This window comes from Schistocerca nitens, chromosome 7 (assembly GCF_023898315.1).
Source record: "Schistocerca nitens isolate TAMUIC-IGC-003100 chromosome 7, iqSchNite1.1, whole genome shotgun sequence".
NCBI lineage: Eukaryota > Metazoa > Arthropoda > Insecta > Orthoptera > Acrididae > Schistocerca > Schistocerca nitens.
Genome location: NC_064620.1, coordinates 635,777,653 through 635,804,842, shown reverse-complemented (window position 1 = coordinate 635,804,842; position 27,190 = coordinate 635,777,653). Strand labels below are relative to the sequence as shown.

The window sequence follows — 27,190 nt, the reverse complement described above, 5'->3', positions numbered from 1 at the left end:
TCACAAAAACAAGGGGTAGATTACGAAGAAACTTTTTCACCTGTAGTCAAGTATGCATCATTGAGATATCTTTTAGCCTTGGCAGTAAAACGAAATTTAATAATTCATGATATGGATGTTAAAACGGCATATTTAAATGGGAAATTGGAGGAGGAGATATGTCATTCCACCAAGGGAAGCCATAAAAACCAGATCAGACAGTAAAAAGATGTGGCGTTTGAGGAAAAAGTATTTATGGACTTAAACAAAGTGGACGTTGCTGGAATCGATGTCTACATGAAACTCTAATAAATATGAATATGAAGCAGTCCAAGGCAGATCTCAGCATTTACTATAAAGGGAGAAAAGAAGAAATAATAATAATGGCGATATGGGTGGACGATTTCTTTATCCTGACTGAAAGTGAAGGCCAAATGAGAATTTTCAAGAAACAGCTGCAAACCAAGTTTAAGGTGCATGATTTGGGAGAAGTCAAACGTTATTTAGGTATGCAGATTACTAAGGACGAAGAAAGACAAGAATTGAGCATAAGTCAATCATCATACACGGAAAAAATATTAAAGAAATTTGGCATGAGTGATTGCAAACCCATAAGTACTCCAATGGAAGTAGGATTGAAGTTAAGTGTAAATGAAACTGATGTGGAATGTGACAAGAATATTCCTTATTTAGAAGCAGTAGGGAGTCTGTAATATTTGTCTCAAACGTCACAGCCCGACATTGCTTTTGCCACCAATGCAGTGAGCAGATATTGCAGAGACCCAAAGGAAAAGCACTGGAAAGCTGTAAAGAGGATATTCCGATACCCAAGAGGAACCTCAAACTACGAGTTAAAATACCATAGAGATGGTAACGCAAAACTAGAGGGATATAGCGATGTGGACTGGGGGAGTGAATTGGGAGACAGATACTCCACCCTTGGCTGCTGTTTTAAATTAATGGGGGGCCTCACATCATGGTCCTGTCAAAAGCAAAAAAACTGTTGCATTGAGCACCGTAGAGGCCGAGTATATGGCACTATCTTACACCACACAGGAAGCATTATGGCTACGAACATTAATAAGTAAAATAGAACCCAATTTAATTGAGGAACCTACAACCATCTTCTGTGACAATAAGGGAGCCATAAACCTAGCTAAAAATGATGTTACTAGTTCTAGGACAAAGCATATTGATATACGGCACCATTTCATTCGGGACCACATAGAGCGACAGAACATTGCCGTGGACTATCTGTGCACAGAAGACATGTTAGCTGACCTTCTGACCAAACCCTTGGAAAGGGAGAAGTTTGAGAAGATTGTGGGACTTTTTGGTTTATCTTGTGGAAGCAACACACAAAATATAAGTTCAAGGAGGGGTGTTGGAATTGTGTGAACAATATATTTCGTGTGTGTCGGCGCAAAGTGCACTGTGTAAAATAGACCTCTTTGGCATTGTCTAACACTCTTTGTGTGCGCTAATTATTCTGTTGTGTTCGCTGTAAATTTTTTTGTTCTTGAATGTGCAAATATAGTTATTAGTAAAATGTCCTTTTTTCTCCTTAATAATTATTCAGCTGCGCAAATTCCAATAATTCTCAACTCTGTGGATAATGAACTTTTGCTGTTTATCAAAGTAAGAGGTGAACCAGTTGTGAGCTACTCCCTGTATTCCATAATGTTCAACTTCTGGAGCAATATTTTGCGATCAACACAGTCAAATGCCTTAGTTAAATCAAAAAAGAGCCTAGCATTCAGTACCTCACAGAGAAAAGAGAATGTAGCATTTTTAGTTGTTTAACCACTTCTAAAACTGAACTGTACATTTGATAGCAAATTATGTGGAATAAAACGATAAACTGCTTCCATAACAAGGATTAAAAAACTCTCTATTGACATTAGATTAGCTTTCCTACATAATTTATAATTACATAACAGTTGTTTGTGTACAATAACATTTTAGTGTTAAAATTTGTGCATCATCGTCTGAAAGGCTATTCACTCTTTTACTAACAGAATGCCCATCTGGTAATAAAGAATGAATAAAAATATTATCTTGCTTATTTCTATATTTACATCCATGCCTACGTCCACATACAGTCTGTACAAGCCACTGCTATTCATTCCCTTTCCTATTCCACTCACAAATGGAGTGAGGGACAATCTACAGTCTATATGCCTCTGTACTAGCCCTAATTCCTCATCCTTTGTCTCGATGATCCTTACACGGGACCTACATTGGTGGCAGTAGAATTGTTCTGCAGCCAGTTACAAACACCTGTCCTCTATACTTTCTCAATAGTGTTTCACAAAAAGTATGTTTTCTTGGCTCAAGGGACTATTTCAGTTCTCAGAGCATTTCCATAGTACCTGTGTGTCAGTTAAACCTAATGGCAGCAAATCTAGCAGCAAGACTCTGAATTGCCTTAATGTCTTCCTTTAATCTGATTTGGCGGGAATCCCAAATACTCGAGCAGTACGCTAGAAAGGATGCACTAGTGTTCTATATGTAATCTCCTTTACAGGTGAGCTACCATCTGCCTAGAATTCTGAAGTCAACCATTTGCCTTCCTACAACTGTCCTTTCCTACTTACCCCATTTCATGTCACTTTGCAACATTATTGTCTGATTTAAATTGGCGTGACTGTGTTAAGCAGCATACTGCTAATGCTGTATTTGCGTATTGCAGGATTGTTTTTTCTTACCAATCAGCAGTAACTTATGTTTTGCAATGTTTAAAGCAAGCTGCCATTCATCATACCAAATAGAAATTCTGTCCAAGTCATCCTATACTCTGCTGCAGTCACTCTACGATGGAACTGTTGCATAAGTTACAGCACCCTCAACAGTCACAGATTGCTGCTCATTCTGTGTCTGATAGTGTAGTAATCAAATGTAACATGTACTACAGTTCATGAGTTGTGATCTGTTACACTACCGACCGTTACGGCAGAATCAGGTGGCCAGTAAAAAATTTGATAATTAGTTTGAGATCACCTTCGGTGGTTATTCAGATGCAGATAACTTTGGTAAGACTCAGTTTCAACCTGAATAGACATAATATTTTTGTTGACTGCAGTGAACATCTCTCTCATATGATATCTAACCTGTCTTTTCAATGTTTTTTCCAGGACTCATTAAATATTTTGTAGCTCTCTGCTTTGTGCTTCCTCCAGCTCTGAGTTCCTTGTGTAGTTTTGGCATGACAGCTTTCCTGGAGGGCAGTGAATTCAAGCGCTTTGTTACAAATGCTTTGGTAATTCATTGTTAGAATCTTGACATTCAAAGTGTATTTACTTAGTATGGAAGCTGATTTCACTCTCTGTAGATCAAGTGGCGAGCGTTTTCCGAAGGAGCTCAGGCCTGCCACCTCTGTGTAGTGCACCTCTGACTTCTCAAGGGAAATCTCATAATTCTCCATCGTGTAAAGTAGATCCAGAAGTCTGTATCAAAGACCCTCACAGAATCAGCGGAGCCTCTGGTTGAGACACTCCACTTGACTTAGCTGCTTATCAAAGCTTCTCCTCTATCACCTTGCAATAGATTAATTGTGGTGTGACAACACACACACACACACACACACACACACAAATTGTATATCTTGTAGGAATACTTATTTATATAGTAGACCTGACTGTTAATATAGGCTGTCTATACCTAGTACTAAACAAGTAAAATTATTTAAGGATGGGAGCAATTCCAAATGAGCATTCAGTTGGGACTCCTGAAAAATTCATGTTTTCTTTGCAGAAAACTGCAGTGCAGCTTGCTGAAGAAGTTACAGCTGCATCAGAAGCAACACAGAAGGAAAGCCTTAAAACAAAGCTACATCGGGAACAGCTGCAACAGTGTCGGAGCAGCCAGGCCTTGGCTAGGGAAAGACTGAAGCGTCAGTACAACCTCCTCCTCTCAGAGTTGGAAACTTTATCTCGTAAGGAGCGACTTGCTAGAGCTCTAAGTGTGACAGCGGTAAGTAAAATGTTTCTGGAAAGTAATCAGGTACAGTGTATTTTTAGTCTTAGATTTAATTTCACAAGTACATATTTAAGTTTAAGGTTGGGGGGGGGGGGAATAATGAGGCACCTGAAATATCTCAATCTCAATAAAACTAAAAGAAGTGAATCTAGTGATCAGGAGGAGGAGAAAGGCTTAGGTTTTAAGGGAATTGAACTGGACCTATCATTTAAAATACTGAAGAAAGAGATACAGAGGATGAATTGGGCTGCCCTTATGTAAAAGTTAAGATAAATGGTTGGGAAGGTAAATGTCTACTAGGCACAGGCCCTGCTGAGTACTCTTCCCCTCAAGTTCAGTCATAGTATCGTAACAGGATGTGCCCAGCATGTCAAAATGTGTTTCTTGTAATCAGGAGAGAAGCTGGTATGTTTGAGAAGGTATCACCCTTCTGTAGCCAGAAAGGCCTTGATGGTTTGGCTAGAACCATTAATCTGTTAAATTGTAATGGCACATTGCTGGTCAAGACAGCAACTTCACAGAAAGTTAACAACCTTTTAAAGTCAAAAATCTTGGGTGAGTACCGTGTTGCAATAGAACAGCAGTGTACCTTTAATTACAGTCAAGGAGAGGTCATATGCAGTGATATCATGCACTTCAGAGCTACAGAAGATATGAGCCAACTAAGGGATCATTGAGCTGAAGAAAATAATGTGTCTTATAGAAGGAAAACTGGAAAAAACAGTCTCAATTACACTGACATTTGATTTTCTGTCTTTGCTATATTATGTTAAAGCTGGATTTTTGAGACTGAAAGTCAGAGCATGCTTCCCCCAACCTAAGAGGTGTTTGAAGTACCAGAAATTGGAGCACACCACTCAGGTGTATTGGACAAGCTACATGTGCTAAGTGTGGTATGGCTGCTCACCCTGATGGAACTACGTGTACCTCCCCTGACGTTTGTGTCAGTTGTTCAGGTCCACATCCAGCATGGAGCAGAGAGTGTATGGTGCACAAGAAATAAAAGAAGATCCAGGTGACTAAGCACGTATCTTACACTGAAGTGAAGAAGATGTACACATTCCTTCAACCCTCAATATTTTCTGCTTCATTTGCTGCTGTGCTTGCAAAGAAACCTGTGACTGTTAGTGTTTGCACCCACAAGTCACCTGTGGTCTTTGATACCATGAAATGCTCTTGCAAGTGCACCTTTGGCAGTGACAGTTCACACAGAATTGTTACTGTCCCAACACAAACTCCTATGGTGACCACTGCTTCTACTCCTGCTGCTGATGCTAGTTTGGCAGGCTAAGTGCTGCACCATGGGTTGGCACAGCCTACCTTGGTGTTGTCGAATGTATAAGAGAAGACTAAGGTTAAGTGTACTGTCAAGAAGGCAGAAATGAAGTAAGGTGTCTCGTCAGACCTGGGAACACTCACGACTCGGCTACAGACTTAGAACTCTGCTTTGATGAATCCCTAAGTTCACTCAGTTCTCCTCCTCCTGAAGTGGGTTCTCCTACATGCATGGAGGGGAGGGTGGTGGCAAGGAGAACACGTAAACCTCTCAGTTAAATATCTACTGTGCTTCAATGGAACATGGGCAGGTACAGAACTCTTTTGGAAGAGCTGAAACTGTTGGCACCGGAAATACCCCTCTGTCTGTGTCTACAGGAAACAGACTTTAAACATAGTGATACCCCTATGGTCAGGGGATACAGCCCTCAGTGGAGACAGGGCTAAAGGTTGAGTAGCTATCTTTGTGAATGACACATACTACTCCATTTCTGTCTCCCTGAGACAGACAGGGTGTTGTTGCCACAGTGCATATTCTGTTTGCTCTCACCATTTGTAGTATGTATGTACACTCAACAAAAGTTTGGATAGGGTGGGTCTTTCTGACCTGATTTTACAATGCCTTTCGCCCTTCCTACTTGAGAAGATTTTAATGCACATAATGTGCTGTGGGGATCTCCATCATCTTGCTCCCAGGGGTTGAGTTGTCGAAATCCTTATTGTGTCACAGGAATTATGTCTTCTTAAAGCTGGTGGTAGAACACACTGACAGTTTAGCACTGCCATGGGGTTGTTTTCAGCCATAGACCTTGCTTTCTGTTCTCTTGTCCTTGTTAGTGCTGCTCACTGGTAAGTGGTCAGTGACTTGCATTCCAGTGATCACTTCCATACTTAGATTCACCTCTCAGACAGAGCTCACTCTGAAAGGAAACTGCCATGGTGGATGCTTAGCAGAGTGAACTTGACATTGTACAATCAATTAACAGTTTTTGAATGGCAGTGTAATGTCCAGGACTGAGTGGACCACATCACTAATGTGATCCACCATGCCGCTGATGAGTCTGTCCCCAAGTCTCCAGACCAGTCTTGGAGGTGATGTCTCCCCTGGTGGAACGGTGGGTGTCACTATGCCATCAGGGAGAGACGCACAGCTTTTCAACAGTTCAAATATCAATCTTCTGCTATGAACCTCACAGCATTCCGAATCGTGAGGGCAAAGGCATGACAGATCATCAGAGAACAAGAAGAGGTCGTGGCAAGTGTTTCTGGACTCGATCAACCATAGCTATGGGAAGCTAGAGGGAGGATATCTGGCAAATATGCCAGATGACCTGCAGCTGCTGTACTGCTGGAAGTGTGTGTGTACAATCAACACCTGTGGACATAGTGAACGCAATGGTGGATTACTTTGGTTCGATCACTGCCGCTGCAAACCAAGATCCAGCTTTCCACTGCCATCAAGCATTGGTGGAAAGTGGTGGCTACAATTGCCCTTTTTCCATGTGGGAACTCGAGTATGCTCTGTCTCAGGTCAAGTACGGCATGTTGCAGTGTCTTCACCAGGACACAAAGAAAAAAACTCTTTCCCCTTTTTAATGTGATTTAGTTGACAGTGGACTTCACACACTCTTGGGGGGAGGCAGTTTTAGTACCCTTTCTGAAACCAGAGGATTCCATATTTGCCCATCAGTTACTGTAGCATGGTCCTCACTAGCTGCTTAGGAAAGACGCTAGAGTGCATGGTCAACTGCCATCTGATTTGGGTTCTAGAACCACGGGACCTACTTAGTCGTTCCCAGTGTGTGTTTCAGAGGTATCGTTCAACCCTTGACACCTCACCCTGCTTGAGGCGGGATTCCAGCAATCCTTTCTTTACAGACAGCACCTCATAAGTATCTTCTTCGATCTTGAGAGGGCCCATGACACTACATGGATGTCATAAAGATTTGCTTACCTGGTCCATTTACAATGTATGATGCTGAATTATATGTGATCTTGAGGGCACTGGAGAAAATTCAGTGCCTTCCTGCTACCAAATCCTTCATGTGCACTGACTCCCTAAGTGCCGTTCAGGCTATCAATCACTTGTATCCAGCTATAAAGTATCTTCAGCTGATTCTTGACACATTCTTCCAAGTACAGAGGCAGGGAAAGGATGTGTCATTCAGCTGGATACCAGGGCACATGGCCATTCTGGGTAATGAAGCAGCAAATGCAGCAGTTGAGGATGCCTATTTGGAAATTACAATGTCTGAATGTGCTGCCCCTGTCCATGCAGTAACCTCGTTATTGAGACACAGCATCATGCGTCTGTAGCAGGAGGAATGGTTAGGGTTCGAGAACAAGTTGAGGCCCATAAAACCGACGACATGACCATGGTGTACCTCCTACCGGCCGCTGCGATGGGAGCAAATAATTTTAACGTGCTTCAAGATGGGACGCTGTCGTTTGACGCGAGAATTCCTGCTTCAGCAGGAAGATCCACCAGTATAGAGTGCTTGTGGTGTACAGGTTTCTCTACGCCACATTATAACTGAATGTGTTTTATACCAAGCCATGAGGGCCTGGTCCACTTACTAGTTGACCTGCCCTCTGTTTTAGTTGGTGGATGAATCGAATGTGGTTCGTGTTTTAAGAATCGGTGTGATGTCGAAACACCACCAAGAGCAAGGTGGGCCAGTCAAGCTCCGTCTTTGCTCGAGAGCGCAAGGCCAGGGGAATCTACCTAACTAGAAGAAAATATTGGACAAGCCAACTACTGGAAGGTTATTTGGGTTTCAAAGTCTGTTGCACACCCTAGGATTTCCACAAAGATATCCAGAAATTGTGAACAAGCATAGAAATTCCATTGATTGATATGAGATCTCGGCAGATACCAACTGTGACTGAAAAGCCAAAGCCCATCAAACCTGAAAAGATTTGCAAAACTACCACCATGGATGACATTACGTGTAATAGGCCACATCATGGATTTATAGGTGACATTGGCCATAAATTGGCCAAACAAGTGGATTTGCTGTTTACCGTATCCTTGGAGGTGTCTGTTTACAGGCAACAGTGGCAGAGAGATAAGATCTCAATATGCTTGAGCATTAATCTGGGAAACCACCATGCAGATGTCTACCTACAGGTGCATCTGTCTCAAGAGACCCAAAACATTGATAAAAAATGTGTTGGGATCGCGATCGGGAGCCAGTCCTGATGAAAATGCTTTCTGAATATCCATATCTGTGGTATCTGATGCTGCATTCTGTGCAGTTGAGTGGCAGACTACCACAATTTGGCCTTTTTTCCAACACTTATAACAGGCAGACCGATGCTGGAGATACCTGATCTGTCAGTTTTGGAGTAACATAATAAATGGAGCAGTGTCTAGAGTGCTGTATGAGCACTGTGTGGAAGCCATCAGATCGGCTGGCCTGCAACACTGCGACATCGTTGTCCCCAGACACAATGGATGCAGCCAGGTCCCCCCTGAACCGCCGCGACCTTGCACCAGGCTTCCAGTTGCTGAGCAGTGGTGAGAGAGACCTCAGATGATCGGTAAGTTGGCAAAATCTCTTCAAGTGAGAATTTTTCTAACTGGAGATTCTGTTGTAGGACTCCCTTGTCCAGGATGAATGAATGATAACGTTGTGAACCGTGACATCCGCGTACAATCTTTTGACTTAGGTGTGACAAAATGGCACTTGCCATGTAGTGGCGCAGGCATATAAGAACTGATAGTTGTTTCTTGCATTGGTGAAATTTAACCCTAGTGGCTGCAACATGCGTGCAACGGCAATAATAGAAAGGCATCGATGAACATAAAGTGTCAAACGATGATGAAGGTTCCTGCAATGGGCCCAACTGGTGCAACACCTGATACAGCGCGAGAGAAATCCATGACAAAAACAGTGCACAACATACCTCTGCATCCGTGATGTGGAAGGTGTAAAAATGCTGCTGTAGGCAGTATTTGAACACCTCCCAATCTTCCACTGCCTCGCCAAATGGCGAAAATGGAAGAATTTCTGGAGAGCAATGCTGTCACAGCTTGTTGCATAACTTTGGGAAGTTCCATTTGTTGCTGTACCAATGTCTGAAGCAGAGACTCCATGCAATGACGAGATCCGGAAAACAACTGCACAACACCAAAATACATGAAGATATAACTCTACTTGTTACCAATGCTCTATATCCACAAGAGAAGACCCACACAAAATGACAGACACAATAAACTTTATTTAGTCGTGAATCAACCAATTACAAGTATTACAGTGACCATGGTGTGGCACACACTAACAGTCCGATAACACCTAGTCATAAGCTAAACATGTAACTGTGGGTGAGGGCCCATCTCTATAAGCTGTTGGCCAGCCAGTAGGGTGCACAGATGGGAGACTACCCACACATCCACGAATGGTAGTCTCTAACAGTTCTAACTTCTAGCTGTGTCTGCTGACTTGGGTCACTACACTATACACAACCCATCAACGTGTGTAATGTAAACAAAATATGACAAAATAACATAACTTCAGTTGATATGAGACTACGATATAATAGACAGCATTGTCTGAGCTAATCAAGAACGTTGTTGTTACGAAAACAGAAGAAAGTATTGCAAGAAGGTATTTCACCATCTTATTGATCAATCACTATTCAACGCATTGATTACATTTTAAAAAATCATATAACATGAAGAAAACATTTTTGGAATTTAATATGGAACTAATGAAGACAGTTTTCCAGAAATAATTACAATCATTTTTGACACAAACAATTAAAATAATACTGATAGAAAGGCGTTTCATATTCCATATATTTCAGAATCAGTAAAATGGAACCTCATAGAAAGTGTGCTTGATGCTGCTCCAGAAGAAATTCTGATCGGGGGAAAAAATGCGGAAAGAAACAAGGACCTGATGTATAGATTGCAACGTGATCTTATGTATAGAACATTGCATTCAGATGTGCCACACAAAGATAAAATTTTGATTATAAATTTAGTTTTTTGTTATTTTTGTGAATTTCCTTTCATAAGCCCATTTAACTATTCTAATTATCAAATAAAATTGGTCCATGATTTTTATACAGAAAAATGGGGAAGTAGTTCATTGTTATCTGAATGAATATCTAGATTTAGTCACTGAAAGCTTGTGTTAGCCACATGGCAAGTAGCAATGTTTGTTATAAAGCTGTATTACAAGTAACAGTGTATGATGTGATTATAATTAAAGTGCCAGTTTAAAAAAGCTGTAAAAAAACACTCATGGAATGACATCAAATTTGAAAGGAATATAATTGAAGAAAGGGGAAATGTTACAGAAACAAATAATAATAAAAAGTTAACAAGAATTTTCTTTTAGATGTCATATCATAAATGGGTTGGGCTACAAATCAGACAAATCGGAATACGATGGCTATGGTGTGAATTGCACATTAAACTAACAGTACTGTGCAATGTGCAGTTTGGCATTCAACAGTTGCAGTACTGTTAAGTAAGGCCATCCATCACAGCAAGGCTGTACCACAGCACATGGCAAAAATTGGATTTTAATTGCCCTGAAGCCAAAAACTGCATGGAAAGCAAGAATGACATTGGTTTTTAATTGTCCTATGGCCAAAAACTGCATAATAATTAACGATGACATTAGTTTTTAGTTGTCCTGAGGGCAGAAACCACATAAACAGCAACAATGAAATGGGTTTTTAATTGTTGTTAGACTGGTGCATGATATGTTCAGTAATCGAGAAACAGAAGGTTCCACAATAGATCTCAGAGGTCACATTCAGAATGTGTTGCACAGTTTATGCCTTTGTTGTAACCATGTTTATAACCAGAACAATGAACACGGCATGTTTCAGACAACCCCACAGCCAGAAGTCACAGGGATTAAGATCAGGTGATCTGGACCACCAGGCTGCAGGGAAATGACGGCTGATAATTCTGACATTTCCAAGATACCTCTGTAGCAATTGCTTTACTGGCTGTGCATTGTGCAGAGGAGCACCATCTTGCGTGAGAATAAGTGTTCATCAGAGACAAGGGTATTATCATCAGGAGTGCCACAGGGAAGTGTGATACGACTGCCATTATTCTGTATATACAAGCCAGGTGGGCAGCAATTTGCTGTTGTTTGCTGATGATGCTGTGTGTGTGGTAAGGTGCTGAAGTTTGGTGACTGTAGGAGGATACAACATGATGTGGAAAAAATTTGTTGTTGGTGCAATAAATTGGCAGCTAGGTTGAAATGTAGTAAAGTATAAGTTAATTTGGATGAGTAGGAAAAATTAACCCATCATGTTCATATACAGCATTAGTAGAGTCCTGCTTACCACAGTCATGTCATTTAAACAGCTGGGTGTAACATTGCAAAACGATATGAAATGGAGCGAGCATGTGAGGATTGATGTAGGGAAGGTGAATGGTTCACTTCAGTTTATTGGGAGAATTCTAGGAAAGTGTGGTTCATCTGTAAAAGAGACTGCGTGTAGGATGTAGTGCAACCTATTCTTGAATACTGCTAGAGTATTTGGGTCATGTACCAAGTTGGATTGGGAAGACATTGAAGCAATTCTGAAGCAGGCTGCTAGATTTGTTAATGGTAGATTCAAACAACATGAAAGTGTTACAGTGATGCTTTGGGAACTCAAATGGGAATCCCTGGAGGAAAGGCAACATTCTTTTTGAGGAATACTATTGAGAAAAATAGGAGAACTGATATTTGAAGCTGAATGCAGAATGCTTGTACTGCCTCCAACATACATTGCGTGTAAAGACCAAGAAGACGTGATACGACAAATTAGGGCTCAAATGGCAGCATATAGATAGTTGTTCTCCCTCAGTTTGTTTATAAGACTAATAGTAAAGGAAATGACTAGTTGTGATATGGTGTACCCTCCGTCACATGCTATATGGAAGATTGCGGAGTATCGATATAGATGTAGATCCTACTCATGCTATTGAAGGTTTGCAATGTCCTTGATATGCAAGAGACTCGGAGCTTTTACCAGTGATGTTACAGATAAATTTGATATTATTCTGAGCAGTGCTTCATTATTTTACGGTGTTTCAAATGGGAACATTAATTATGACCCCATTGTGGGTCCGGTGGTTAGAATAGGCCCAAGGTATTCCTGCCTGTCGTAAGAGGCCACTAAAAGTAGTCTCACATTTTTCGATCTTTTTTGATGGTCCCCTGTAGGGTTTGACTTCCATGTTTCAAAATGTTCCCAAAGAGTGAGCCAATTGGGGAAGGGCGCCTTCCATGGTGCATTGTGTCCATCATGCACTGACACCTATTGCATCATTTGTCGACATGGATCTGCACTTCTGCTCATTCTCCAACTGTTTGGCGAGGTCACTCTCCTGAGTGCATATTTTTCCATCAACTGTGCACCTTCATTTTCTACGCTGACAATCACAATGGACTTGTTTGCGCCTGATATCCAGCACGGTAGCCAGTCCATGTACCCTGTTGGTTGTAGCCCCCTGACCACACAGGGATCGCTCTGCTGATGCCTGTGCCGTTAACTCCCCACGTATGCCCAGGGGTAGATGCCCGTCCCCTTGGGGCATTGGGACTCCGGGCAGTGGCCGTCCTGCCAGGTGGCCTTGGCTGATGCTGGATGGCACCTGTGGGGAGGGCCACTGGTCGGAGTGGGTGGCATCAGAGCTCCTGCACCACTTATTTCAGGAGCAAACCTCCCCCCCCCCCCCCCCCCCCACTATCAGGGATGTCCATCCCCACTTCTAAGCCAGAGAAGTGTACAACTTCTGCTGTTATCGCTAGGAAAGGGTCCCTTGAGTCACTCCCTTCCCAGGTTTCTGCTAGTGGGAAAGATGACACCCGCCAGTGGCTGAAGAACCCAAAAGCAGCTGGTCGCAGGGCTTCCACTCATCCTCAGTCCCAGAGATTGTATCAGTGAAGATCTCCCAGGCAGAGAAACCCAACAAACAGTGAGAGAAATCCAAAAAGAAGGTCCCCAAGACCAAGGGAATTGTGGTGGCACCCACACTACTGCTACCTCCAAGCTCTGCGTCTGCAGATGAGGTGGAGATTCTGGTGTCTGCTAAGGACCTAGATCTCGCCAGACTCTCAGACAAAATGGATATAGACTGCTCAGGCAAGAAGTCGGTGGCAGTAAGTGACCCTGAGGCATAAACTACCTCATTGAATGTTCCATGCCTTCCCAGTCTCACGATGACATCATCCTCCAGTGGAATAGCGGCAGTTTTTCCACCGCCTAGCTGAGCTACAGCATCTGTTAAGCTTTACACCTGGTTTCTGCATTGCCTTCCAGGAAACCTGGTCCCTGGAAATGCAGAACCTTACCCTTTGCAGCTATAAAGGATACTATAGGAACCGTAGTAACTGTAAGAGTGTGTCAGGTGGAGTTTGCGTTTATGTCCTAAACTTGGTCTGTAATGAACATGAACATGTGCCCCTTCAAACCCCTCTTGAAGCTGTCGCTGTCAGAATAAGTACGGCATAGGAAATAACTGTCTGCAATGTATATCTTCCTCCAGATGGTGTAGCATCCATGAATGTATTAACTGCACTGATTGATCAACTCCCTAAACCTTTCCTACTTCTGCGAGATTTTAATGCCCATAATCCCTTGCGGGGTGGCACCGTGCTTACAGGCAGAGGCAGAGATGTCGAAACTTTACTGTTTGTTTGACCTATACTCTTAAACACTGTCACTGCCACACATTTCAGTGTGGCTCAAGGTAGTTACGCAGCCATTGATTTATCAATTTGAAGCCCAGGACTTCTCCCATCTGTCCACTGGAGAGCACATGATGACCTGTGTGGTAGTGACCACTTCCCCATCTTCCTATCACTGCCGGGAAACTTTCACCTCTGCTGTCACCATTGAATCTCACCCACACGGAAACATCAATGTGATGGTTGATCTAGTGACTACTACAATTGTTTCTGTGGCAGAAAACGTAATCCCTCACTCTTTAGGGTGGCTCGGTGAAAGACAGTCCCTTGGTGCTCGCCAGAAGCCGCTGCAGTAATTAAGGAGTGTCAGCGAGCTCTACGGTGTCATAAGCGGCACCCTTCCCTGGAGCACCTCATAGCCTTTAAACAGCTCCCTGCTCGTGTACGCCAACTTATCAAACGACGGAAGCAGGAGTGTTGAGAGAGATATGTCTCGTCCATTTGGTGCCATACGTCACCTTCCCAAGTCTAGGCAAAGATCAAACATGTTTTTGGGGTACAGACACCAACAGTTGTTCCCGGTGTTAACTTAAATGGCGTGTTATCTACCGACTCAAATGCGATTGCTGATCTCTATGCTCGAGCCTCTGCGTCGGAGAATTACCTCCAGCCTTTCGCACTCGCAAATGGCGGCTGGAAGGGGAAGTCCTTTCATTTACTACATGCCACAGTGAATCCTATAATGCCCCATTTACAGAATGGGAGCTCCTCAGTGCCCTTGCACATTGCCCCGACACAGCTCCTGGGCCAGATCAGATCCACAGCCAGATGATTAAATATCTCTCATCTGACTACAAGCGACATCTTCTCGTCATCTTCAACTGGATATAGTGCGATACTGCTTTTCCACAGCAATGGCGGGACAGCACCATCATTCCAGTGCTCAAACCCAGTAAAAACCCAATTGATGTGGATAGCTATCGGCCAATCAGCCTCACCAACGTTCGTTGTAAGCTGCTGGAATGTATGGTGTGTCATCAGTTGGGTTGGGTCCTGGAGTCAAGTGGCCTATGGCTCCATGTCAGGGCGGCCTCCGCCAGGATCGCTCTACCACTAATAATCTTGTGTCCGTAGAGTCTGCCAACTGAACAGCCTTTCCCAGATGCCAACATGTGGTTGCCATCTTTTTTTATTCATGAAAACCGTATGACACGACCTGGCGACATCATATCCTTGCCACATTATACGAGTTGGGTCTCTGAGGCTCACCCCTGATTTTTATCCAGAATTTCCTGTCGCTTCGTACTTTCCTTGTCCAAGTTGGTGCCTCCCATAGTTCCCCCCATATCCAGGATTTTGGGGTCCCGCAGGGCTCTGTATTGAGTGTCACTATTTTTGGTGGCCATTAATGGTGTAGCAGAAGCTTTAGGGCCATCTGTCTCACCTTCTCTGTATGCAGACGACTTCTGCATTTCATCCTACTCCACCAGTACTGGTGCTGCTGAGCGGCGTCTACGGGGAGCCGTCCACAAGGCGCAGTCATGGGCTCTATCCCACAGTTTCCAGTTTTCGGCCGCAAAGTCGTGTGTTATGCACTTCTGTTGGCATCGTACCATTCATCCAAAACAAGGACTTGATCTTAATGATGATCCCCTCACTATTGTGGAGACATATCGATTCTTAGGACTGGTTTTCGACGCCCGATTGACTTGGCATCCTCACCTTCGTCAGCTTAAGCGGAAGTGCTGGCAGCACCTCAGCTGCCTGAGCAACACCAACTGGGGTACAGAGCTCTTGTTCAATCTCACCTTGACTATGGGTGTGTGGTTTATGGTTTGGCGTCGCCCTCAGCGTTGTGTTTACTCAACCCAGGTCACCACAGTGGCATTTCCCTATCGACAGGAGTTTTTAGGACGAGTCCGGTGACCAGCGTCCTTGTGGAAGCTGGAGTGCCTCCATTGCAGGTTAGACATACACGACTGTTGGCCAATTACAAAGCACACGTGTGTAGTTCTCCTGCGCATCCAAATAACCGTCTTCTTTTTCCACCCAAAGCGGTTCATCTCCCGCATCGGCAGCCCAGGTCAGGGTTTCCAGTTGCAGTTCATGTCCGATTCCTTCTGTCTGAACTGGAGCCGTTGGCTTTACCAATTATACTTGAGGTATACACCTCCATGGTGTACACCTAGACTGCAGCTTTGCCTGGACCTTTCAAACCCCCTGGGGGCCCACAGTCCTTTTGTGGATATGTGTGTGGCGTGCACGGGACCCTGAGCTTTTGCAGTCTTCTTTCCTTTCCTTTGAAGGCTGCCTTACCATCCCTGTTCCTCTCCCTCCCTATTCTTACTCCTTTGTCCCTGCCCCCTCTTTTCCCTCTTAGTGGGCTTCTTTATGTCGACCTGGCTATCCTCCTGGCTTTGTTTTGGTCTGTGCTATTGTTTAGTTTGCTGTTTCCATTTCCTTTTCAGCATGTTTGGTCCCCTTGGGGTTTGACGTCCATTTCCAAAATTTTCCGTTCAGTGTGAGCCATTTGGGGATGAACTCCCTACCTAGCGTCCATGGTGCAGGTTCCTCTCCCCCTCCCCGCCCCTTTCCCTTTGCACCCTGCCCCCCCCCCCCCTCCTGCTAGGTCACCAGCATGGTAGCCAGTCCATGTGGTGGGGCTGTTAAGTACCCACTTGGCTGTGCCTCCTGAAACCACAGAGATCACACTACTAGTAACTGAGCTGTTAACACTTCATGTATGCCCAGGAGTCAATGCTCATTGTTTTGGGGCACCAGAACTCCTGACAATGGCTGCCGTGCCAGACGGCCCTTGCTGTGGCTGGGTGGCACCCACGCAGCGAGCCCCTGATCAGAGTTGGTGGTACTAGGGTGGACGCCTTGCGCATGAAGCGAAAAAAGCTTCACCATCATGGTTGGCCACCCCCTGGAAGGGGGCAAGCCAGCCGACTTGGGTTGAAACCTTTCCCTCAGTACCTGGTTTTTACTAGGACGGATGGCAGTAGTTTTGCCATGACCAAGCCTTTGTATTTCATGGAGACGATTGAAGATAAGTATGGCAAAGTTGAATCGATTAGTAAAATGCGGTCCAGTGCTTTTCTCATCAAGACATCTTCTGATGCCCAATCTGACGCCCTGCGTGCTTGTGACTGTCTTGATGACGTCCCAGTCTCCGTCACGCCCCACCAATCTTTGAACTCTGTGCATAGCATTATTTTCACCAAGATCATCTTCTGCAAACCGACGAGGAGCTCCGTGCTAACCTCGAGTGGCGAGTGGTTCGTTTTATCCGCCATGTGCAGCTGTAGTGCCCCCAGAATTTTACGAAAGTCTGGAGACACTTGTGTTCCAGACATTTCGAACACGCATTATTTTAAACCAGGACGTAAGGATGAGCATGGGATACTGCACCCATTTATTGTTTGTGCAGGCGAAACTGGAAGGGAGATAATTCATCGGCACTGGCAAGTGTTCAGCGCGACCTGCCAAGAGTAAGCAAATACGGCCCGGAAGCTTCATGGCCAGCTGCAAAGAGTTATGTAGCATTGTATTGTTAAAGAACAAATGGAGAGAATCGAAATAGTGACTGTTTATTAGACGTTGAACTGCTGTTGAGAGTACGTGGACTGGACATGGATAGTCACCCACGATAAAAGCTTATGTATTAATTGTGTTAAAAAATGTGTAATTAACTGATTCTGGGTGCCCAGTAATGTGTGGGCTTACGTCATAAAGTTTAGTTGTTTTTTTTTTTTTTTTTTTTTTTTGGTACAAAGTGGAAATAAATATGTTCTGGTGCATTGAATGATATTCCAAGAGTTGCATATTTTTTAAATAAGAAGAGAGAGAGCGAGAGGTTGAAAATTTCCCCTTCCTAGCAGTCAAATCTTCAGAGAAGCATCCGCTGCTAGCAGAAGACATCGGTGCTGCAAGAAAGCAGAACCAGCATTCTTCCACAAGTAAGTCCACGAAAACGCTTAAGCTGTATAGAGAGAGCTTAACATTACACCGGGCCACCGCACAGCGAGGCCCTCCAAACAATCGCATCGCTACGGGCGGCTTTATCCAAGCCCTCGAGCGGGATGTCCTCCCAGAGAAGGTCAAGGTAGTGGTGTATCGGTGTGATGTAAAACCTTATATTCCACCACCGATGAGACGTTTTAAATGCTTAAGGTTTGGACACATGTCTTCCTGCTGCACCACTGATCCCCTCTGTGGTGACTATTGTCGCCCCCTCCATGAGGGGAGTGCCTGTGCTTCCCCATCAATGTGTGTAAATTGTAATGGACAGCATTCTCCACACTTGCCTATATGCCCCGTGTTTGTGAAAGAAAGGAGGATTCAAGAGTACAAAACCTTAGATCGGATCACCTATACTGAGGCTCGTCAAAAATATGACCGGCTCCATCCCGTGTTTATGACCTCTACTTTTGCTTCAAATATGTCCATTCCCCCTCCTACCCCCTCCTCTTCCCAGCCCCACCCCATTCGCCCTATGCCTTCAGCCTCCACCTCCTCCCCCCTCCCTCCTCCCCCCTCCCCCTGCCCCTCCTCTTCCCCCTCCCCCTCCTCTTCCCCCTCCTCCTCCTTCAGGTGCTGCTCCCCCTCCGCCGGCGGAGAAGTGCTCCCCTCCTTTGGCAGCCACCCTTACTGGAGCTCCCTCCTAGGACTCCTCTTCCTCTTCCTCTTCCTGGCAACCTCCTGAAAGGCAATCTACTGCTCCACATCGGCAGTGTGATCTGTGGCCAGTGGGTGCCCAGATTGCCCGGTGTAATTCCGTGCCTGCCCTCGTTGAAGTCTGCCCTTCTCTTCCTTCCCATTAGAAGAAGCAGAAATGCAGGAACAAGGGCAAGACCCCTCTGGTACCCTCTGAGGTGCAGCCTTCCCCTCCTACAGTCAATGAACCAACAGAGTCTGACCCCGACCTATATGGGTTCCCCATCCTTATCAGTGAGGGGTGGCAACTCAGCGGTGTGACCGACTGTGGTACATTCGCTGCCACTTTGGACTCCAGCTTGACAATCCTTCAGTGGAATTGTAATTGATATTTGTGTCACCTTCCAGAGTTCCAGCCCCTTCTTTCCTTCTACTTTGCCACTTGTATTGCACTCCAGGAGACCCATTTTGTCAATCCTTACTCACCCACCCTTCGTGGGTTCCACGCTTTTTGTCAGAACCGAATTGGGCCCTTGCAGGTTTCTGGTGGTGTTTGCACCTTGGTCCACAAGCACATTGTTAGTAAATGGGTTCCCCTCCATACCACTCTGGAAGCCATTGCTGTCAGGGTCCATCTGGCCACTCCAATCACAATCTGTAATCTCTACCTCCCACCTGACAGGCCGCCCACATCCCATGCACTCACCACCCTTCTTCAACAACTCCCTTCCTGCTATTAGAGGACTTTAATGTCCACAACCCTCTTTGGGGTAGTCATATGACTACTGCCCTCGGCAGGACATTTGAAGCTGATCTGGCAGGGCTTGACCTGTGTTTACTAAACACAGGCGTTCCCACACACTTTAGAGTGGCGCACGGTGCTTTCTCAACCATTGACCTCTTCATCTGCAGTCCCGGCCCTCTCCCCTCCATTCAGTTGGGTGTCCACGGTGACTTACGTGACAGCAACCATTACCCGATTGTTTTGACCTTCCTTCAGTGTCTCTCACTTCACCCTCCCAGGTGGGCCATATCTAAGTCTGATTGGGGTGCCTTCTCCTCTGCTCCCATTCCCCCTGTATTGCCACACGACAATGTTGATAAATCTACCCAGATGTTGACTGCCTCCAACCTTTCAGTAGCTGTTTCAGCAATCCCTTCTTCTTCAGGTTCCCCCCACCGGAAGATGGTCCCTTGGTGGACTCCGGAAATTGCTGCAGCCATGAAATACCGCCGCCGTGCTCTTAAACACTTCAAGCGGCACCATTCTACTGCTTTTCTTCTGGTCATTAAATGACTCCACACCCGTCCGTGCCCACTACCTAATAAATTTCAGAAACAGATTTGCTGGGAACTATATGTATGTGCCATAGGACCCCACACCCCCTCTTCACAAGTCTGGGTGAAACTCCAGTGAATTTTTGGCCGCTGTCCTCCCACCGGGATTGCAGGAATTTCTGTGCATGGTGTTGCCCTTACCAATCCAGACTTTGTGGCAGAAAATTTCGCTCAACACTTTGCTCAAGCTTCGGCATCGTCTCAGTATCTGCCCACATACCTTCTCCTGAAAGAGCGTTCAGAATGACTGCCTTTGTCTTTTGTTTCTCGCTTCTCAGAACCATACAATGCCCCATTCAGCGAGTGGGAATTTGCCAACGCCTTCGCCCTTTGTCCTGACACTGCTCCTGGACTGGATCGGATACGTAACCAAATGCTCCAACACTTATCGATGGCTGGCCACTGTTGTATAATGACACTTTCAACTCTCTGTGGGGTGAGGGAGTATTTCCTACCCAGTGGCAGGAAAGCACTGTTGTTCCGGTGTTGAAGCCAGGGAAGCCGCCTCTACAGTTGGATAGCTACCATCCAATTAGCCTTAATAACACCCTCTGCAAGCTCCTTGAATGCATGGTGAGTCGGTGGCTGTTTGGATCCTGGAATCTTGTGACCTTTTTTCATTGACTCAAAGTGGTTGTCGCTGTGGTCACTCTACGGTGGATAACTTGGTCCACCTGGAGTCTATCCAGTCAGCATTTGCCTATCGGCAACACCTCCTTGCAGTCTTCTTTGATCTGCATAAAGCCTATGACACCACCTGGTGCCACCACATCCTCACCACCCTTCACAAATGGGACCTTCGTGGTACTCTGCCCGTTTTTATCTGTAACTTCCTTTCTTGTTGCTGTTTTCGGGTCCAAGTTGGTTCCTCTTCTCCCCATTGGCAAGAAAATTGGGTTCCACGGGGTTCTGTGCTGAGTGTCCCTCTCTTTCTCATAGCCATTAATGGTCTGGTGACAGCTGTTGGGCCGACAGTGTCCCCCTCTTTGTATGCTGACGATTTTTGTATCTACCTCGCCTCCTCCGTAATGGGTGCTGCAGAATGCCATCTACAGGGGGCAATCTGTCGTGCCCACTCATGGGCTCTCTCCCATGGCTTTCAGTTTTCGGTGGCCAAGACGTGTCATGCATTTCTGCTATTGCCGTACAGTCCATTCCCATCCAGAACTGTTTCTTGATGGCCAGGCCGTCGAGGTGGTGGACACCCATCGCTTCTTGGGTTTGGTCTTAGATGCCCAGATGCCCAGTTGACATGGCGCCCTCTCCTTCGCCAGCTGAAGAGGACGTGCTGGTCCCATCTCAATGTTGATAAGTGTCTGTGCAATTCCACCTTGGGTGCAGACCGCTCTGTTCTCCTGTGATTGTATCAAGCATTGGTCCAGTATCATTTAGACTATGGAAGTCCTGTCTATGGTTCTGCGTCGCCTTCAACACTGCAGATACTAGACCCCTTCCACCACTGTGGGATCCGGCTTGCGACTGGTGCCTTCCGGACTAGCCATGTACTTAGCCTTCCTGCAGAGGCGGGGATCCACCACTGCGAGTTTTGCGCCAGCAACAGCTGATATCTTATATGCTCCCCATTCGCTGCACCCCAAAGCACCCTAATTATGGTCACCTTTATCCAGACATGGAGATCACCCTGTCACAGCGGTGGCCACGATGTGGGCTTACCATGGCTGTCCGCAATCAGTGCTCTTTTCTGAGCTCCAGCAATTGCCTTTACCGCCTTTCTTCTCCGCTCACACACGTACCCCTCCGTGGTGCGTCTCTCAGCCGCAGCTCTGTCTTGATCTCTCAATCGATTCGAAGAATTCTGTCCCTCCAATGGCTCTTCGTTACCAGTTCTCCTGTCTCCTCAGTTCTTTTCAGGGTTCAGAAGTGATCTATACTGATGGCTCCATGGTTGCTGGCCGCACTGGTTTTGCTTACACCTATGCGTGACGCACGGAACTTCATTCCGTGCCAGATGGCTGTAGTGTTTTTACTGCAGAATTGGTAGTCATCTCGCACGCACTGGACCATATCCTCTCCTGCTCAGGACTATCCTTCACTATCTGTAGTGACTCATTGAGGGATTTGCATGCTGTCGGCCAGTGCTTCCCTCGCCACCTGTTGGTCATGGCTATCCAGGACTCCCTTTCTCTCCTCGCTCAACGTGGATACTCGGTAGTTTTCATTTGGACCCCAGGCCATGTTGGGATTCCTGGCAATGAACTTGCCGATCAACTGGCTAAATTAGCTATTGGCATTCTGGAAATAGAGCTTCACTCGGCATTACGTCATCAGTTTTTGGGCTTTTGGGATGCAGAATGAAGCACTCTTTCTTCGCCGAACAAGCTCAGGGCAATTAAGGATTCTACAATTCCTTGGCGGTCCTCCGTACGGGCCTCTCATAAGGCCTCTGACATCCTCTGCCAGCTCCGCATCGACCCTACTTTTTTGACTCACGTTTATCTCCTCCATCGTGAGAACCCCCCTCTCTGTCGTTGTGGATTGATGTTTACTGTGGTTCACATATTATTGGACTGCCCCAACTTAGCCACCCGACGACGGATTTTAGCTTTCCAGAATCACTACCCCTGCTGTTGGCTGACAATGCCTCAGCGGCAGATCTCATTTTACGTTTTATTCGTGATGGAGGTTTTTATCACTTTATTTAAGGGAGGGACCTTCTACCTCATTGGTGAGTGGAGGGGATGGCAGGCCCTCTTGCTCCCCCCCTTCGGCACGCTGGATTGGCTTCAACTGGGCTTGGTGGTTCACCCGGCCTCTGCCTTCCCACTCCTTTCATTACAGGGTCTGTTATGTCTTAAGCAGTTCTCTTGTCTCCTGTGCTTCTTCCTTCCCACCCCTGTCATTAGGCACTTGCTTTCCCTCACATCTTCTTCCGCCCTTTCCCTTCCTTCCCTTAGTTTCTCATTATATTGACATTGTACTTGCGCCCTCCTAATGTGGGATTTTATCGGTTTAGTTAATCTAACGTCGAAGGGACTGATGACCATGTAGTTTGGTCCCTTCTGCAACCAACCAGCCAACCTGGACCTTTCACATGGCCCTAAAGACTCAGTTAACCCTGTGGCTCTCTGCTGTCACTTCCTCTCGATTCTTGACAAGTACCGAGGCCACAAAGTGGTTTACACCAACGGCTCGATGGCTGATTCTCAAGTCAGCTTCAAATATGTCCATGGAGGACATATTGAACAGCATTACTTGCCCGATGGCTGCAGTGTTTTCACTGCTGAGCTGGTGGCTATATCTCGTGCTCTTGAGCACATCTGTTCATGCCCCAAGGAATCGTTTGTTGTGTGTACTGACTCCTTGAGCAGCCTACAAGCCATCGACCAGTACTACCCTCGCCATCCTTTGGTGGCGTCCATCCAGTAGTCCATCTATGCTCTGGACCGGTCCCGTCTTTCGCTGGTGTTTGTGTGGACCCCAGGATACGTCGGCATCCCAGGCAACGAACTTGTCGACAGGCTGGCCAAACAGGCTATGTGGAAACCGCTTCTGGAGACGGGCATCTCTGAACCTGTCCTGCGTCCTGACTTACGCTGTAGGGTTTTTTGGTTTTGGGAGACTGAATGGCATAACAGTGCACACAACAAACTGTTGTCATTAAGGATACTATGAACGTGTTTGAGTCTTCCATACGGGCCTCTTGCAGGGAATCGGTTGTCCTCTGCCGGCTCCTCATTAGCCATGCTTAGGTGACCCACGGTTACCTCTTGGGCCGTCTAGACCAGCCTCAGTGTCGGTGTGGTGCCCGGTTGACAGTAGCCCATATTCTGGTGCATTGTCCCACTTTGACCGCCCAGCGACGAAATATTAGGTTATCGGACTCGTTGCCACTCATTTTGTCTGACAATGCCTCATTGGCTGATTTAGTCTTAAGTTGTATTCGTGAGGGTGGGTTTTATCATATGATCTAAGTTTTAGCACATGTCCTTTGTCCCTCTGTGTCCTCCACCCGAGTTCTTTTAGGGTGGTAGTTTTAATGTGTTGCAGAGTGGCTGGCTTCTCCTTTTTATTCTCATGGTTGTCCAGCCACTGTAATCTGCTTTCTTGTTTACTCTCTTCTGTTTCTAGTGTGTCTATGTTTTCTTGTCCTCTTTTGTTCCTTTTAGTGTTCCTTGTCTTTCCTTCATTCTTGTGTTTTTTTGTTTTTTTTTTTTTTCTTTCTTTCCGTTTTGTGTTATATGTCTTTTCTGTTTTATTGTAACACTTGTGGCATTGTTTTATTAGGAATAAGGGACCGATGACCTCTTTGTTTGGTGCCTTCCCCCCTCTTTTAAACCAACCAACCATTAATTATGATCACCTTGCATTGTAGATGGAACTTAGATGAAACTTAGTATTTATAGAGGTAAAAGTGTTTCCTTTGAAATATACTACTGTAATCAAGTAATTATTTAGCTATTAGTAGAAGATAAACAGCAGGTACAGTATATAGAAAAACTCAGGAGCAGTACCTGTATCCAAAGTAGCAATTTTCTTAGTAATCTGTGTGAACCAATTTAGGTGGCATAAGAGTGAATAGCATTAAGCATTACAGTGATAGTTTATTGTTAGTGCAGACATTGATTAAGTTTCTACAATCTCTTTGTCTCGCATTATTTTATACCATGACATGACCCACACCCCTGAAGTGTGTGTGAGAATGAGAGAGTGAGTGCAGGAGCTCTAGTCAAATCAGAGTAGTACTCAACTGTTTTCATATCTGATTGTACCTCTGACACGGTAGGATTTGCAAGACTGGAACAGTTTGTGGTTTAAAAATGTCTAGTGTGAAATCTTCGGTTTCAGTTGGTGGCAACTTTGAGTCAATTTTGTTTTTGTTGGTGGTTTCAATAGATGCTACGAGATTCTTGTCCCATTAATTTATTTTTGAGTCTCACGTCATATAGTTGAAAACATAACCAGTTTTGACTAAGACAGGAGTCATTGTAAGATGACATAGTAGTACTGCATTGAAATTGCAATTGAAAGTACTTTAATGGGATCTGTATTGTCTGGTGATGACTACACAAGGAGTTGAAGCTAGTTACTGTACTGGTTATGTGACCTCAAAAATACAACAAAATGATTTTGTTAGCAAGACTCTCTCTGTTTCCCTCGGGCAGTGTGTCTAGTCTGTGAATCTCGTGAAAATTTTTCCTCGTGGTCTGAACAACATTAAAGTAGATGTAGTTCTCTCAGGAGTTTTTTTGGGCATTGAGGGTTGTCCGAATTATCACAGTGATTTGATTTGGAGAGTAATTGCAACAAGTGTTTGTTATTTGTATAGAAACACGTTCTGTACACTTTAAAATTTCTGTAATTTTGTAGGAAATTATTCCCACAAATTCAAGACGTTGTTGTTGTTGTTGTTGTTGTCTTCAGTCCTGAGACTGGTTTGATGCAGCTCTCCATGCTACTCTATCCTGTGCAAGCTTCTTCATTTCCCAGTATCTACTGCAACCTACATCCTTCTGAATCTGCATAGTGTATTCATCTCTTGGTCTCCCTCTACGATTTTTACCCTCCACACTGCCCTCCAATACTAAATTGGTGATCCCTCGATGTCTCAGAACACGTCCTACCAACCGATCCCTTGTTCTAGTCAAGTTGTGCCACAAGCTCCTCTTCTCCCCAATTCTATTCAACACCTCCTCATTAGTTATGTAATCTACCCATCTAATCTTCAGCACTCTTCTGTAGCACCACATTTCGAAAGCTTCTATTCTCTTTTTGTCTAAACTATTTATTGTCCACGTTTCACTTCCATACATGGCTACACTCCTTACAAATACTTTCAGAAACGACTTCCTGACATTTAAATCTATACTCGATGTTAACAAATTTTTCTTCTTCAGAAACGCTTTCCTTGCCATTGCCAGTCTACATTTTATATCCTCTCTACTTCGACCACATCAGTTATTTTGCTCCCCAAATAGCAAAACTCCTTTACTACTTTGTGTCTCATTTCCTAATATAATTCCCTCAGCATCACCCGACTTAATTCATCTACATTCCATTATCCTCGTTTTGCTTTTGTTGATGTTCATCTTATACCCTCCTTTCAAGACACTGTCCATTCCGATGTATTATTTACATAATATTAGAAAAGGGTAGACTGCTACTCACTATACAGCAGAGACGTTAAAATACACACACACACACACACACATTCATGCAAGAACAGCTCACACATGACCACTGTCTCTGGCTGCCGAGGCCAGACTGCAAGCAATCGCACATGATGAGAGAAGCAGTCTGGATGGTGCAGGTAAGGACGAGCCTGGGGTGGGCAGGAATAACAGGGTCACAGTGGTTTATAGCGAAGTACTGCTTGTGAGAGTGTACAGAAGCGAGATGGAGAGAGGGTAGGGCCAGTAGGAGCAGTTTGGAGGTTAGATGGAGGGTGGAGCGGGGGAATGAGAGAAGTAAAAACCCTGTGGGTGTGCTTGGGGAATAGTGGGGTGGCAACTGGGAAGAGGATATGCAAGTGAAGGACAATGACTAACAAAGATTGAAGCCAGGGGGTTATAGAAACATAGGATATATTGCAGAGAGATATTTCAGAAAATCTGGTGTTGGCTGAAGGACCTAGATGGCAAAGGCTGTGAAGCAGTCATTAAAATTAAGAACATCGTGTTGGACAGCGTACTCAGCAACCGGGCAGTCCAGCTGTTTCGTGACCACAGTTTGTCAGTGGCCATTCATGCTGACAGACAGCTTGTCGGTTATTGTGTCCATGTAGAAAGAAGCACAATAATTGCAGCGTACCTTATCAATGATATGACAGGTTTCACAGGTATCCCTGTCTTTGATGGGGTAGATGATGCATGTGACCAGACTGGAAAAGGTGCTGGTGGGAGGATGTATGGGACAGGTCTTGAATCTAGGTCTGCTACAGGGACATGAGCCATGAAGCAAGTGGTTGGGAACAGGGATTGCGTAGGGAAGGACGAGGATATTGGGTAGGCAGCAGAATACCACTGTGGGATAGTTGGGATAATAGTGAATAGGAAATTCCTCATTTCAGGGCACCATGAATGGTAGTTGAAACCCTGACAAAGAACATGCAGTTACTCCAGTCTGGGGTGGTACTGTGTCAAGAGGGGAATGCACCTCTGTGGCTGGACGTGGTGCTTTGGGAGGTGGGTGGTGACTGAAGAGATGAGGCGTGGGAGGTCTGTCTCTTTACTTGGTTGGAAGGGTAATTACAGTCTGTGAAGGCCTCAGTGAGACCCTTGGTATATTTAAAGAGGGACTGCTCTCCACTACAAATGTGAAGGCCACAGGGGGATAGGCTATATGGAAGG

At 45.1% G+C, this 27,190-nt stretch overlaps 1 protein-coding gene across 1 annotated transcript in view; it reads left to right on the top strand.

Annotated features, from left to right (window-relative positions):
• LOC126195236 (uncharacterized) overlaps positions 1 to 27,190 on the top strand; it is a 233,811-nt gene that overhangs the window by 159,014 nt on the left and 47,607 nt on the right. Inside the window, exon 6 of the mRNA XM_049933762.1 lies at positions 3,733 to 3,951. Coding sequence (XP_049789719.1) covers positions 3,733 to 3,951 — 219 coding nt within the window. The remainder of the gene's footprint in view (positions 1 to 3,732; positions 3,952 to 27,190) is intronic.